Genomic DNA, 15297 nt, shown 5'->3' on the forward strand with positions numbered 1-15297 from the left:
CCTGAAACACCCCGACGAGGTAGGCCTGCCACACTCCATCGAGGGAGGATCACCACACCCCACCGAGGTGGGACCGCCACCCAGAGTTAGCCTTGATCGAGATGCGGCGCAAGTAGACCAGGGACCATCCACGGGGGGCACCCCACAACACCCCGGTGAGGGCGGCCGACAGCACCCCAGGCCCAGAGACCAACCAATCTGGAACCATGGGTCAGTAGACCGGAACCCAGAGGTCAACCACACTCCACAACGCCCCGGGGAGGTCGGTCAACAACACCCAGGGAGGGGAGACCTCCACCGGAAAGAGCCAGTAGACCGGTACCCTGCCACAGCGGGAAATCCACAACACCACAGCAAGGTCAGCACCCAATCCACTGGGGAGGAAGACCTCCAGCGACGTCACCAGGCAGACCGACAACACCCCAGCCAAGACGCAAACCAACCCTGCAAGCGAGGGAGGCCTGCACCAACCCGACAGGGACGATCAACTCCGGCACGACAGCAGCAGAAATCATCGACCATCCAGGCAATGCCATTCCAGCAGAGAGGGCCTACACCACCCCTGCAAAGGAGGCCAGCACCACCCCGGCGAGGTCGGTCAAGAATCACCACGCCCCGGCAGTCATCTTGGGAGGGCATCGGTCTCAACCAAGGGACACCAGGACCAGAACCAGATGAAGCTGCGAGACCTGAACCCCCGACCGGAACCAGCCACCACCGAACCGGTAAAAGCCAAAAGGGACACCAGAGACTTACCGGGATTCAGTAGTTCCATACCAGTCAGCGACGATGGTCAGCGGCAAGTAATCCTCAACCCAGACAGGGAAGAAGACCAGCATTGCCAGTGGGCAGAGGTGTGAGACCCGGCCCATGCACTCGACGGCCGAATCCTGTCCGGTTCCAGGGAGGGAACCGGGAGACGCAGGAACTCCATCCATCCAAGAAGACTGCCAAACTAGAATGGGACTGCGCAGGTCATCTAGGACTTCTCGACGTCCCGTGTACCTGTGCGATTATGTACTTGATGGACAGACTAAGAACTAGGGGGGAGGAGTGTTATGTCCTTATAAGGACATTCGTCCGTGATTGGCTTGAATCCTCCGGCGGGAGTTTTGAATAGCTGTCATAGGGACGGTGCGTCTGCTGGAGCGAATATAAGGAGAGCTCCGGCAGCGCCAGCCTGTTTCACAGGAGCCCGAGGTTCAAGATGTAATGTATGTCCTATCCTTGTCCAGTCCCTTAAACGAAGTGACCCCCTTTCAGGGTACCAGGGACAACAAAGTTCTAGGTTCATGAGTCATATGCTTAATGTGTTAGAATTTTTTAAAACCACGTAGTTTTCCAGGAAGGGTTGGGGGTTTAAAAGGAATTGTCTTGAAAGAAGATGTACGTATTCAAACAAGAAGAATGGTCTTTCTCCCTTGTCATGGACATCCTCGCCAAATCAAAGACTTGGATAAATCTATGCTAAATCAGTAAAGGATTTTTTTTTTTTTTTTTTTTTTTACAGAAAACTGCTTTCAGATTTTAGGAATATATTTAGTGTTCTGCATTTTCCAGAACATTTAATTCACATAGAATCTATTTCTAGAGCAGGGCAATTCTAAGCATTGGCTACTTAAGCATTGGCTCCTTGGTTCTGGGAGGGGGAGGGGGAGAAATTGTCCCCCTCAGAACGGGCTCACAATTTGGGTGTCCTCCTAGACTCACAGCTAAGATTAGAGCAACATCTGACAGCTATGGCGAGGGGGACCTTTGCACAGGTTCGCCTGGTGCACCAATTGCGACTCTACTTGGATCAGGAGGCTCTCCTCACAGTCACTCATGCCCTTGTCACCTCACGGTTAGATTATTGCAATGCGCTCTACATAGGGCTACCCTTGAAAAATGTTCGGAGACTACAGTTGGTCTAGAACGCAGCCGCGCAAGCTGTCGTGGGTGCACCTAGGTACACCCACATTACACCAATTCTCCGCGAGCTGCACTGGCTCCCTATTGGTCTCTGGTCACAATTCAAGGTGTTGGTTATTACCTTTAAAGCCCTACATGGCTCAGGGCCAAGTTATCTTCAAGACCGCCTTCTGCCACATAGCTCCCAGCGACCGGTAAGATCCCACAGAGTTGGTCTCCTCCAGGTCCCGTCAGCTAAACAATGCCGGCTGGCGGGCCCGCAGGGGAGGGCCTTCTCTGTGGCAGCCCCAGCTTTCTGGAACCAGTTATCTCCTGAGGTCTGGACCATCCTGTTTTGTCTAGTATAACCAGTTACCTCCTGAGGTCCGGATCATACTGTTTTGTCTAGTATTGTAAGAGGTGGTAGTATCAGAGGATTTCTCCTAAAGTCCACCACCATTTCTACTGTTTTGAGTGTGTTCATTTCCAGATTGTTCCAGATTGTTCTGGTCACACCACAAGGCTAGTTGTTCAACCTCCCATCTCTATGCAGATTATTTATTATATTAATATTAAAAGAAGATAATAAGTTACTAAAATCATTTATACTTTTGATGAAGGTGGGAAGACTTTATGTATTTCCTTTATTTTTCTTTACTATATATTTACCTTTCTTTTCTATTTCTTTTGTTTTCTGCATCTTCTACTTTCCTTTTATTCTATTTTTTGTTTATATTAATTTTTAACTGTTGTAATTATACTGTTCCTGATTATGTGTTTTTTGTGGAATGCTACTGTAGCTCTTACACAATATATGGAAACAAGAATAAAGATTTTATATACTGATATATTGTGCTGTTCATTTGAAAACTCTGCTGAAAACCATGTTTGTTTATCCTGTTTCAAATCTTAATTGACATACACATTGTGCAAAAGAGTCTTATACCATCATGGAGAGATGTAATGGGAGGGAAGAGCAAGAGCTTGTCTGGGACAATAGAAAGATAAGGAAGTGTGGGTGGTTGCTGGAGTCTATATAAAGTTGACCGCAACATCTAACAGAAAGATTGGCTCATCTTACCACAGGATAAGCAGCACACCTCAGGAGTCAGTAACTCTCAGTGCTTCCAGCCAGGATGCCCCCTCAGTCAGAAACCAGTGTGGGGAAGACAAAGGTTGAGCCAGGGGTTCCACAGCTCTTCACCTGGGAGGAGGTGGGGCTCTGCACGGGCAAGGGAGACTTGAAGGAAGAGAGATGGCTGGTCATCGACCGAAAGATTTATAATGTCAGTCAGTTCTATTTGTGGCATCCAGGTGGGCCTCGTCTCATCAGACACTATTCTGGACAAGATGCCACGGTGAGTCCTTGTTGAGGGGAAAGAGAGCCTTGGAATGACCTGAAGGTACACAAAGCACTTGCTTTGTGTGCACACACTCCAGGTTGAGGTTGTGTCTGCACTAGCAGAATTAGGGGGAAAGTATCCATTTTATTTTATTTATTTATTTATTTATTTAATTTATTTATTTGTCAAGAACGTATTAGGTAATTTATATAATTATAAGCATGAATTGAATACATAAAATAGATACAAGTAGAGGAAACATTAGGACAGGGATGGTAGGTACACTGGTGCTCTTATGCACGCCCCTTACAGACCTCTTAAGGAATGGGGTGAGGTCAACAGTAGACAGTCTTAGGTTAAAATTTTTGGGGTTTTGGGATGAAACCACAGAGTCATGTAGTGCATTCCAGTATTGACCACTCTGTTGTTGAAGTCACATTTTCTGCAGTCAAGTTTGGAGCGGTTTACTTTAAGTTTGTATCTATTATGTGCTCGTGTATTGTTGTTTGAAGCTGAAGTAGTCATTGACCAGTAGCCATAAGGATTTTCTGACATTATAGAATACAGGTAGTCCTTGACTTACAACTATTTGTTTACAATGGACCTGAAAAAAGTAACTTATAATCAGTCTTCAAGCTTATGATTATTGCAGCATCCCCATGGTCACATGATCAAAATTGGGTGCTTCCTGTGGAGTCATTTTCCTGTTCTGTCTGTCTTGGAGGGCGGACTGGTTGTTTCAAATAGTTGTATAAGTTTCATATAAGTCTACAATTTTTATGTTATATACATTTATATACATACATACATACATACATACATACATACATACATACATACATACCCTTGAAAGCATGTTTGGTGTAGGGGTTAAGGAATCAGGCCAGAAACCAGGATACTGTGAGTTCTAGTCACAAAGCCAACTGGATGGGCTTGCACCAGTCCCTCTCTCTCAGCCCTAGAAAAGAGGCAATGACAAAGCACTTCTAAAAGAGGCAATGGCAGTCACTGGGAGTCAGGGCTTACTCAAAGGCAAAAACACACACAATAATTTAGAGTTAGGGATATATACATATGGATCTGCCACCGGTGTCAGCCCTGATATAACTCTCTGAGTTTGGATCGGATCTCTCTCTCTCTCTCTCTCTCTCTCTCTCTCTCTCTCTCTCTCTCTCTCTCTCTCTCTCTCACACACACACACACACACACACACACACACACACACACACACACAGGGGGGGTGGATCCAGTAGTGGGTTTCAAATCCTGGCACTACCAATTCACTATTGGTAGTGTGCAGGGTTAGGGTTAGGGTTTTGCGAGCACGTGGTGCTTAATTTTTGATGACGTCTGGGCTGGTGGGTGGAGCCTCCCGCTGCCGCCACTACTGGTTCACCCGAACTGGGGTGAATCGGGAGCAATCCACCACTGGTTGGATCAGATATCTCCCTCCCTCCCTCCCTCCTTGCTTTAGGCAGACTTAGAAAGTCTGCCAGTGCTGTTCCTCATTTGGCAATGCTTAAGGAGAATAAGGGGCTAGAGACAGTTGATATTCTCATCTCTGCTACAGGTGAGACTGTCAGAAAGACTTTCTGGCAGGCATGAAATGCATTCTCCTCAGCCACTCTGTCACTAATGAGAGATGCAGCTCTACTACCCAGGGGAGGCAAAGCATCTCATTTTGTATGCACCATCCGCTGCCAGCAGATACACACTTAGGGGTGGTGTGGTGGGTCCATCCTGGGTGCAGAAATTCTGCTGCTAGGCTGGCAGCCCAGCCTGAACACGTTTTTTTTAAAAAAAATTCCCTACAGGGGCTACCTAAATGGGAAGCATCCTCTGCCTGTGTAACTAGAGGGAGACTCTCTGCCCTGTAAATACCAGTGGCTCGAAAGCAGCTCCTCTGACACCCCCTCCCCATTCCCCTGCTACCTTCCCCTAACACCTCCCCCCATTGCAAACATGGCATGTCATTTGGGTGGGAAATGCCTGGAATGCAAAAAAGCCCACCCACTCACTTTCCGCTGGCAGGCTGGCTAATGTGGTGGGAGGAGAGATAGAGAAGCAGGAGAGGAGCCGAGCAGAGCCCTCCAAAAGAAGGGGGTTGAGGGAAAGTGCATGTACTACAGCATGCTGCAGATGCCCCTCACTCACCTTTTTGCCCGGCTTCCCTCCTCCCATGGTCTCCTCAGTGCTCGCTCATGCCCTCCCTCCCCAGTCTAGCTTGATGCAGGCGGAGCCACATTGCCCTTTGCAAGCCCGATGTCGGTGAAGCTGGGCACCGGTCAGGGCTGGCTATTTGCCTAGGTTTGTCTGGCTGTTGGGGAAAATGGCTTCCTCCCCAGGCCACCATCCGTTTTCCTCCCAGGATGGCAATGGGACTGTTTCTCTCTGCCCCCTTTTCCAGTTTTGTCTGCTGGATCGAAGCAGGGGGACGAACCTAGCTTTGTTGTCCATTGCAGCTAGGAATCTCAAAGCCAAGAATGAACATTTATTTATTTATTTATTTTATTTTATTCAATTTGTATCCTGCCCTTCTCCTAGTGGACTCAGGGTGATGCACAGCCAGAACTAAAACACATACCAATACAAAATTTAAATTTTTTAAAAGAATTATATAACTGTGGCCCAAAATTTAAAAGATTGAAACTAAAACCCATTTGACAATTTAAAAGGCTAAAAAAGGCTAAAAGGGGGGGGTTCACGCCAGCCCAGTTTGATGGAAAAGAAAAGTTTTTAGGGCACGGCAAAAAACCCGGAAATCCGATATCCTTCGTATCTCCGGGGGCAAATCATTCCAGAGGGCAGGAGCTGCCACAGAGAAGGGCCTCCCCCTGGGGGTCACCAGCCGACATTGCCTGGCTGACGGCACCGTGAGGAGTCCCTCTCTGTGGGAGCATACTGGTCGGTGGGAGGCTATCAACGGCAGAAGGCGGTCCCGCAAATACCCAGGTCTCATGCTATGGAGCGCTTTAAAGGTGACCAACATCTTGAAGCGCACCCGGAAGACCACTGGAAGCCAATGCAGCTCACGCAGGAGAGGTGTCACATGGGAGCGCCCCCTCACTCCCATAATCCCCCGTGCGGCCACATTCTGCACCAGTTGGAGCCTCCGGGTGCTCCTCAAGGGGAGCCCCATGTAGAGAACATTGCAGTAGTCCAGGCGGGAAGTGTTGAGTGCCTGAGTGACTGTGGGTAAGGAGTCCCAATCCAGAAAGGGATGCAACTGGCGAATCAGGCGAACCTGATAAAAAGCGCCCCTGGCCACGGCCGTCATATGCTCTTCTAAAGACAGCCGTGCATCCAGGAGGACACCCAAGTTGCGAGCCCTATCCGTGGGGGCCAATAACTTGCCCCCAATAGCCAGCGATGGCACCAGCTGGCTAAATCGGGACACCGGAAGCCACAGCCACTCGGTCTTGGAAGGGTTGAATCGAAGCCTGTTACTCTCCATCCAGGTCTGCGCGGCCTCCAGGCACCGGGACATCACTTCAAGGGCATCGTTGGGATGGCCTGGGGTGGAGATGTACAGCTGAGTATCATCAGCGTACTGATAGAACTCCACCCCAAAGCTACAAATGATCTCACCCAGAGGCTTCACATAAATGTTGAACAGAAGGGGCGAGAGGACCAACCCCTACAGCACCCCACAAACAAGGTGCTTCGGGGTTGACGTCTGCCCCCCCTGCCAACACCGGCTGCGACCGGTCGGAGAGATAGGAGGAGAACCACCGCAAAACGGTGCCCCCCACTCCCAACCCCTCCAACCGGTGCAGCAGGATACCATGGTCGATGGTATCAAAAGCCGCTGAGAGATCTAACAGGACCAGGATAGAGGAACAACCCCTATCCTGAGCCCTCCAGAGATCATCCACCAACACGACCGATGCCATTTCCGTGCTGTGCCCAGGCCTGAAGCCAGACTGGAGCGGATCCAGATAGACAGCTTCATCCAGGTACCCAGGAAGCTGTCACGGCACCACACTCTCAATAACCTTCGCCAAGAAGGGAAGGTTGGAGACCGGATGGCACTTAGCCAAAACAGCCGGATCCAGAGCAGGCTTCTTGACGAGGGACCTCACCACCACCTCTTTCAAGGTGGATGGCAAGACACCCTCACTCAAGGAAGCATTGATAATCCCCTGGAGCCAGCCTTGCGTAACCTCCCGGGAGGCCAGCACCAACCAGGAGGGACACGGGTCCAATAAACATGTGGTCGCATTCAGCCGCCCCAGTATCCTGTCCATGTCCTAGGGAGCAACAGAGTTGAACTCCTCCCAAATGGCAGTCCCAAGACCGGCACCCATCATCCCATCTGTACCTACCCAGTCAGAGACCAAGACTTCCAGAATCTGAGTGATTTTATCATGCAGATACTGAACAAAATCCTCAGCACGACCCTGCAAGGGATCCTCCCACGCTCCCAGATGGAGGAGGGAGCGGGTCACCCTAAACAGGGCGGCCGGGCAGTTATCTGCCGATGCAATAAGCGGAAAAATAGTTACATTTTGCCACTTTTATCGCCACTAGGTAGGTCTTAATATGAGACCTTACCAGTGTTCGGTCGGATTCGGAGCGACTAGATCTCCAACTGCGCTCTAGGCATCTTTTCCGGCACTTCATCTCCCTCAGCTCCTCAGAGAACCAAGGAGCCAGGTAGACTCGGCGACGGGTCAGAGGCCGCACAGGCACGACTCAGTCCAAAGCGTCAATGGCCGCCCTATCCCAGGCGGCCACCAGCTCCTCAGCCGAGCCGTGAATCAGAGCCTCAGGTAGTGGCCCAAGATCCATCTGGAACCTATCAGGATCCATCAGGTGCCTGGGGCGGAACCATCTGGTCTGTTCCACCTCCCTGCAGCGGGATGTGGTGGTTAGAAAGTCAAGCCTAAGAAGGAAATGATCCGACCATGACAAGGGCTCAATCACTAACTCCCCTATCTCGAGATCATTCATCCACTGTCCAGAGACAAAAATCAAGTCCAGAGTGTGTCCTCCTGTGTGAGTGGGTCCATGAATTAATTGGGTCAGGTCCATGGCCATCATGGAAGCCATGAACTCCCGGGCCACCTCAGATGCTTCGCCGACAGATGGCAGGTTAAAGTCCCCCATGACCATAAGCCTGGGGATCTCCACCGCCACCTTGGCAATCACATTGAGGAGCTCGGGCAGGGCCGCTGACATGTGGCAGGGAGCCAGGTACATAATCAGCAAGCCCATCTGCCTCCCTTGTCCCCACTTCACAAGGAGGGACTCACATCCAGCTATCTGAGGTACAGTGGCCTCCCTTGGGGCGAGACCTTCCGTTACCAGAACTGCCACCTCCCCACCCCTCCCCTGGGAGCTCAGCTGATGGAATGCATAGAAACGCGGTGGGCACATCTCAATGAGGGGGACCCCCCTCCTGGCCCAACCAGGTCTCCATAATACCTACAAGATCTGCACCCCCTCCTGAACCAGATCACAAATCCCCCCATAAAGGGGGGCTTTATTTACCATGGACCTGGCATTGCACAACATCAACCGAAGGCCCAGGGCCTGAGGATCTGAACAACCCAGGGTGCGAGATGAGCATTGAGGGCCGGAGCACGCAATCGCTCACAGACAGCGAATACACCCTCCCCTAACACAATATGGCCCCCTGCTCCCACCGTATCTGCTCCTCCCACCCACAATGCCAATGGAAACACCCTCCCCAATATAGGAACTAGCCCCCCCAGCCCCTTCAGACACTAGTGGGTTACCCCCCAAACACACCCCGGTCATTGTATTCTCCCTCCCACCCCTTAAAAAATGAATTAAAAATGCATACAAAGAACTCTTAAAATCCCCAACACCTTCGTGCCACCTCTTGGGATCCCAGGACCCGTCTTTGAGGTATTTCTTGGCAAAGCCAGTGGGCCACTTCCAGGAATGGGGGATATTCCTTAAAGCCCATAAGTCCGATCTTGAATATAATCATGGAGCCATAGACAGCCATGGAGGAGGGTGCAAAGAATGGCAAACAGGAGATGTTAATCGTGGGCTAGAACTGGCTAAGATTCTCCCAAACATCGGGAACTTCCGCGCCCAGGCATCTCCTCACAACATCTGGGTGAGGCAAAGCTGGTAACCACCGTCCTCTCACCACAACGGCATCCCGAAGTCCACCGGGAGTTCTGTCCAGTGGTATTCTTGGCCATTTACAGAGCTCCCACCCCTGCAAGGCTGGTTCAGTGTCATAGAACCATAACTGCCCTCTCACTGCAGTTGGAATTCCCACCCAAAGACAAGCCAGTTCCATGAGGGAGAAAAAAAAACAGCGCCTTCCCAGCTGTCCAAGTCCAAGTCCCAGCTCGCTGATCGCTGGTCCTGGGCGGGGTCCCCAGATGGAACTAAGGGGCCCAGGGTTCAACAGCCCTCTCAGGGGGGGTAGAGAAGTCATATAGGGTTAATACCCCAAGGACCCCTCATACTCAAGTAGTGCCCAGAAGAAACAATAGGCACAGCCGATGTAGCTCCAGCTTGTAGTCCTGCCAGCAACCAGCAGAGAGCAGAGGCGGTCCCTTTGATGTCCCATGGGTACAGCAGGTCTCATCGATGCTGTCGGACTAGTGGAGTAAGACCCGAGCCAGCGAGCCACCTCCAACTCCAACTCCCTTCGGCTCCGCCATTCTGGCTCTCGCCCCCTTGGTCCAACTGGCCTGGGGCCCCCCAGACTTCCCAGGTGACCCTCTCCGACACTCCTGGAGAGGGCCCGTGCTGACCTCGCTCTTCGGCCTCTCAACGACCCGGCCCGCCGACTCCGCCGCTCCAGCCTCTCCAGGGCCTCGCAGCTCCATCGCCGACTGCCGAAATCCATCGCCGAGAGGCCGGACGCTGTTTGCAACTCACTGAGCCCTGCCGCAGCCATCAGTCTCATCCTCACCCTCACCCTCACCCTCACCCTCACCCTCACCCTCACCCTCGCCCAGGCAGCAACAGCGAGCAGGTTCAAGGACTCACGATGACCCTCCAGTCCGCTGGTAAATCATCTCACCGCCCATGTTTAGGGGGTAATAAACAACACCCCCCAAACAGTCCTGTTTTAGCTAGAAATCGCTCACCCTCGGCAGAGGCTCAACACGCAGCAGCCATCTTGAAGGTGGAAGTCCATTTGTGTTGTAGCCAGGTGATGGATCAGCCCCCTGCAAATTCCGTCTATCGAGGAGGCCAGCCAAAGTTTTGTGCACCACTTGCTGAGGTGGAGGGGCTGGACTAATAGGTGGCCAAGCTAAGAGCCTGAAAGACCCCATCCCATCATCAGGAGTCCTGGTGCCTCAACGAGTGAAACTTTGGCTGGGCAGACAATGGAGTTTGCAGGGGCCTGTGCCTGCCTACCTAGCACCCAGATTGGCTACAACCCAAGCATTCATTCTTGGCTTTATTTGAGATTCCTAGTTGCGATGGACAGCAATGCTAGGACTGACACTGTCCGCAGTTTCCAGTTCTGAGCCAAAGTGGTGGGAACTGAGGGCCATCTTGGGCGCCACCAGCTGGCGCAAATGTACCATGCCGAAGGAGGTATGAGCAGCGCAAAGGCAAGTCACGCTTTGCTCCTGCACACTAAGGCTTCGGCCATTGCTACCACCACTTCGGCCCACCTGCGCCACCCCCCCTTTACCACCACAGCACCATTACCTTTAGGGAGCCTCATTATCAAAGATCGTGTGGCAAGAGGAAAGGCAGTTGTGTGTGCTGCCCCTGCCATTCCAGACAGCTGCCTTGGGAGTGAGGGGGAATAAAGAGGCCAGTCAGCAGGGCAAAGATTCACTTGTTGGCTTTGCTCTCTCACCTCCACTGCTCTTGTGGTCCACCAGCAGCCTGCGGAGCTGGCAGCAGAGTCGGACAGTGAGGAGGTTGGGGAGGAACATAGGCCAGTCCTGGAGTCTGGGAAAGGCTCGGATGAGGCCTCTGTGTCGGAGGTAGAGAAAGGGCCATCTGGGAGGTACGTGCTGCCTCCTGAGCCTCCAGAGTTGGACTTCAGTGATGCAGAGGAACAAGGGAAGCCTGTTTCCAGTGCGCACATGCGCAGAGCTGCCAGAAGGCAAGAACAGGTAAAACAAAAGGGACGACTCGGGAGTAGGCTTGGAGATGATTGGCCCCTCCCATAAGACTTAAAAGAGGAGCAAAGGCATGTGGGCCTTTGCAGGAAACAACATTGTTAATTCTGTGCACTTTAAAGTTTGAAGTTCTGTTTGATTCTGGACTCAGTGTGGCTTTGCCAATTAGGTCTTTGGCAGCGTGTCAAGGGAGATAAAGGTGGGTGATTATCAGCCTTATCCCGAAGGACTCTTTACAACTATTTGGGACTCATCTGTGAATGAACAGAATTCACAGCTGTTAAAATAAAATAGGTTTTTGGGACTATTCATGTGTTTTACTGACTCAGGAGGCCTAGGTCAGAACAACTGCCTTTTCTCTTCCAGGCTCCCCTCATCTTGCGGCCAGCTTTCTCATTTAGGGAGCTGCTGCAGTCTCAAAGATCGGGAGGGCCATGCGGGGAGTTTCTATGGGATCCAGCCTCAGAGAAATCCTTCATGGTTATTTCTTTTCTTTAAAAAGAACAGAGGCATATCTAGTGTTTATGTCTGAAAAATGTAGTTTGGCAGTGTAGCTGCCTCCTGAGCTCTTAGGCCTAAAGGCTGGAAAGGAAAGAGAAAGGAGTTCAAGGCTATGTATGAGAAAAAAGGAAGAGGGTCTGTTTACATGGTTATGTGTCAGAAGCAATAATGGAGAAAGTAGGAGTGGGAAAGCAAAAAGATCCCATAAAAAAGACATTTCATATAAAATGCCAAACCAGAGTTGATCTATTCATAGACTGAACTACCTTGGTACACTCCTGTTTTACCTCTCTGTCTCCTTGTCTATCTTGCTTGGAGAACAAGGTAGCACTGAGATGGCTTTTCACAATAACTGTAACCATGGTTGTATACTGCAGGGAAGAGCTCTGTATAGGGCAATGGAGAGGAAAGTGGCTTGTGGGAGGCCAGCTAATAAATTAGATCAGTAGAAAGTAGAAAGAAAAGAAGATAAGGAAAGAACTTGATAAAAAAGCTAAGCATTTTTTTTTCATAATCAGAAGGATTAAGATTAGACCTGCTAATAAGGTTCCTTAATTCATGCTCTACTATTGCTAGTATGTAGCAGATGTTGAGCAACATCTTTCCAGTAGCCATTCTGAGAGGCAGGGTGAATCTTTATTTTATTTATTTATTTTGTCAAGCACATATTAGATAACATATATAAGTATAAACATGATTATGAATACATGAAATGGATACAAATAAAAGGTAACATTAGGGCAGGGACGGTAGGCATGCTGGTGTGCTTATGCACGCCCCTTACAGACCTCTTAGCAAAGCCAGAAGAGATGTGGGTTTCATCAGGTTCTGACCAGTTCTGGAGAACCGGTAGCGGAAATTTTGAATAGTTCAGAGAATTGGTAGTAAAAATTCTGACTGGCCCCACCCCCATCTATTCTCTGCCTCCCAAGTCCCAGCTGATTGGGAGGAAATGGAGATTTTGCAGTATCCTTCCCCTGCCACGCCCACCAAGCCACACCCACAGAACCGATAGTAAAAATTTTTGAAACCCACCATTGAACCAGACCATCTCAAGGGCCCAGCATTGCAAGGGAGGAAAGTCCCTATCTTTTCCATCATATAAACCAAAATAAAATTGTATCAGCCCTCAAAATGAGCCATTGTTATGGCATTGGTTTTCTCCAAAGCTTGTTGTGGAAAATCACATTCAGTCCCTATGGAAAGACCCTCAGGGTGTTTCATCTTTTCACAAAAAAACTCCAGAGTTGGTTTTAAGATGGGTAACTATACAAATGTCATAAATCAATATGTTTTCCTTTATACACCTGCTTTCTTTCTGAATTTCTTAGGATGCCTTTACAGCTTTCCACAAGGATGAGGATCTGGTAAAGAAATACTTGAATTCCCTGTTAATTGGAGAACTAACACCGGATCAACCTAGCTGTGAACCCACCAAAAATGTGAGTATTTTCCAGCATTATCTTTAAACTCAAAGTGTGTCCATGTGTGTCTGTTTCTGGGAGAGAATAAAATCCATGCACATCTAGGCAAAATCCTGTATTACAATTAGAGCATGGGTTAGATAGAACATATCTTAGAATAGAATAGAATAGAATAGAATAGAATAGAATAGAATAGAATAGAATAGAATAGAATAGAATAACAGAGTTGGAAGGGACCTTGGAGGTCTTCTAGTCCAACCCCCTCTTAGGCAGGATATCCTATACTACTTCAGACAAATGATTATCCAATTGCTTCTTAAAAACTTCCAGTGTTGGAGCATTTACAACTTCTGGAGGCAAAGTAGCTGCATTGAAAGTTCCCTTGGTGATTTACTTAGAGTTCTACCTCTTGGAGTACTAATTTCTGTTTGAATGACAACAAGCCATTTGTCTTCTGCTAAATTTTTTTTTTAAAATTTGATTTATATGCCGCCCTTCTCCAGAGACTCAGGGCGGCTTACAATGCATTAAGCAATAGCCTTCATCCTTTTGCATATTTATACAAAGTCAGCTTATTGCCCCCACAAACTGGCTCCTCATTTTACCTACCTTAGAAAGGATGGAAGGCTGAGTCAACCTTGAGCCTGGTGAGATTCGAACTTGCAGTAATTGCAGGCAGCTGGTGTTAATCACAATTAAACAATTCAAATGAAGAAACCTCTCCAAAATTAGCATTTGAATATCAAAGAAAATGTGCTTAACACAAACTCTAGTTCTGGCACTGAATACAAACTACTAGGATGATTCAGCAGTATTTTGAAGATGCCAGAATTTATGGAGGGGAAATAAATATTAGTCCTGTGTGACCTGTTAGCCTTTAATTGAGCAGCTGGTTAGAATTGATGCATCTTGATAGAGCTGAAAATTTGCCCATTTTTACATCAGGTAAGTCAAAGCACATCAGGGCAACAGTGACCTTAGATGCAGGATTCCCTTTGTAGGACCAGAAACTTTATTGTTTTAAACATTTAAGACTTATGCTTTGTTTTATTTATTTACTCAATTTATACTTTACTTGTCTTAGTTGAACCCACAAGGAAGTTTAATCTGAAAATGCATTTATAAGCAGAAGCATGTATAGGTATATGCATATGTGTGTGTTAAATGTGGTTCTGCATGCTTGTTTAGGAGTAAAAAGAATCATTTTACACTTTCACAACTCAAACCATAATCTGAGAATATGTAGCATTCGAGAATGACTAGTTTGTTGTAAGAACAGATGTTTATTACACATTTTAAATATGAGCTAAAACTTCCCTTGGTATGTTCTTTCTTAGACAGAGCAGCTTGACATATGTCGATAAACTGCAGTGAGCCTCATTCACCTTGTGATAATTGCTCATTCACCTTGTGATAATTAGTGCACCTTCACTAATTTCTTTAAATTGCTCCTATCCTGTTTGTACCGGCTAAAGTGAAGCTGAGGAGGCAGCAGAAAGTACTTTTCTCATGTACCTGCTGAGATATTGACTCGGATACAAATAAGCAGCTGGGTATAACTTTTATTGCCTTTGTGATTTCATGGAAAGATGAAAATGCAGCAGTTATTGAACATGGATGGGAAATCAGTTGCTGGGGGCATAATTAACTGTCACTATTTCTCATAGGAAATGCTGGTACATGATTTTCATGAATTACGCACGAAAGTGAAGAAGATGGGACTCTTGAAGTCCAGTGTTCCTTTTTTTGCCTTCATGTTTCTGCATGTTTTCCTGCTAGACATGGCATTCTGGTTCACCATCTGGTACTTTGGAAAATCTTGGGTGCCTTTCCTTATTGGAGTAGCAATGTTCACTGTTGCACAGGAAACTCTTAGTGTTGCGGAGTATAGCAGGGTGGTAGAACCATCTTTAGCATACTTGATTTAGTAGTTTAGTAGTATTCACCACTCCACCAGTAATCTACTAGTGAGTTTCTATCTCTGACCATGCAGACCAGAATCAATTGCAATTCCCATTGGCTCCATTCATTCAAAACAAAGAGAGGGAATCGCAATGTTAG

The 15297-nt window shown here is 48.4% G+C and overlaps 1 protein-coding gene across 1 annotated transcript in view; it reads left to right on the forward strand.

Moving 5' to 3' along the window:
* The first annotated feature begins 3026 nt into the window (after positions 1–3026).
* LOC117667023 (acyl-CoA (8-3)-desaturase-like) overlaps positions 3027–15297 on the forward strand; it is a 46809-nt gene continuing 34538 nt past the window's right edge. The window contains exons 1-3 of the mRNA XM_087883308.1: positions 3027–3248; positions 13144–13254; positions 14904–15113. Coding sequence (XP_087739434.1) covers positions 3027–3248; positions 13144–13254; positions 14904–15113 — 543 coding nt within the window. The remainder of the gene's footprint in view (positions 3249–13143; positions 13255–14903; positions 15114–15297) is intronic.

Source organism: Pantherophis guttatus, chromosome 1 (assembly GCF_059756535.1).
Source record: "Pantherophis guttatus breed Tessera chromosome 1, ASM5975653v1, whole genome shotgun sequence".
Lineage (NCBI taxonomy): Eukaryota > Metazoa > Chordata > Lepidosauria > Squamata > Colubridae > Pantherophis > Pantherophis guttatus.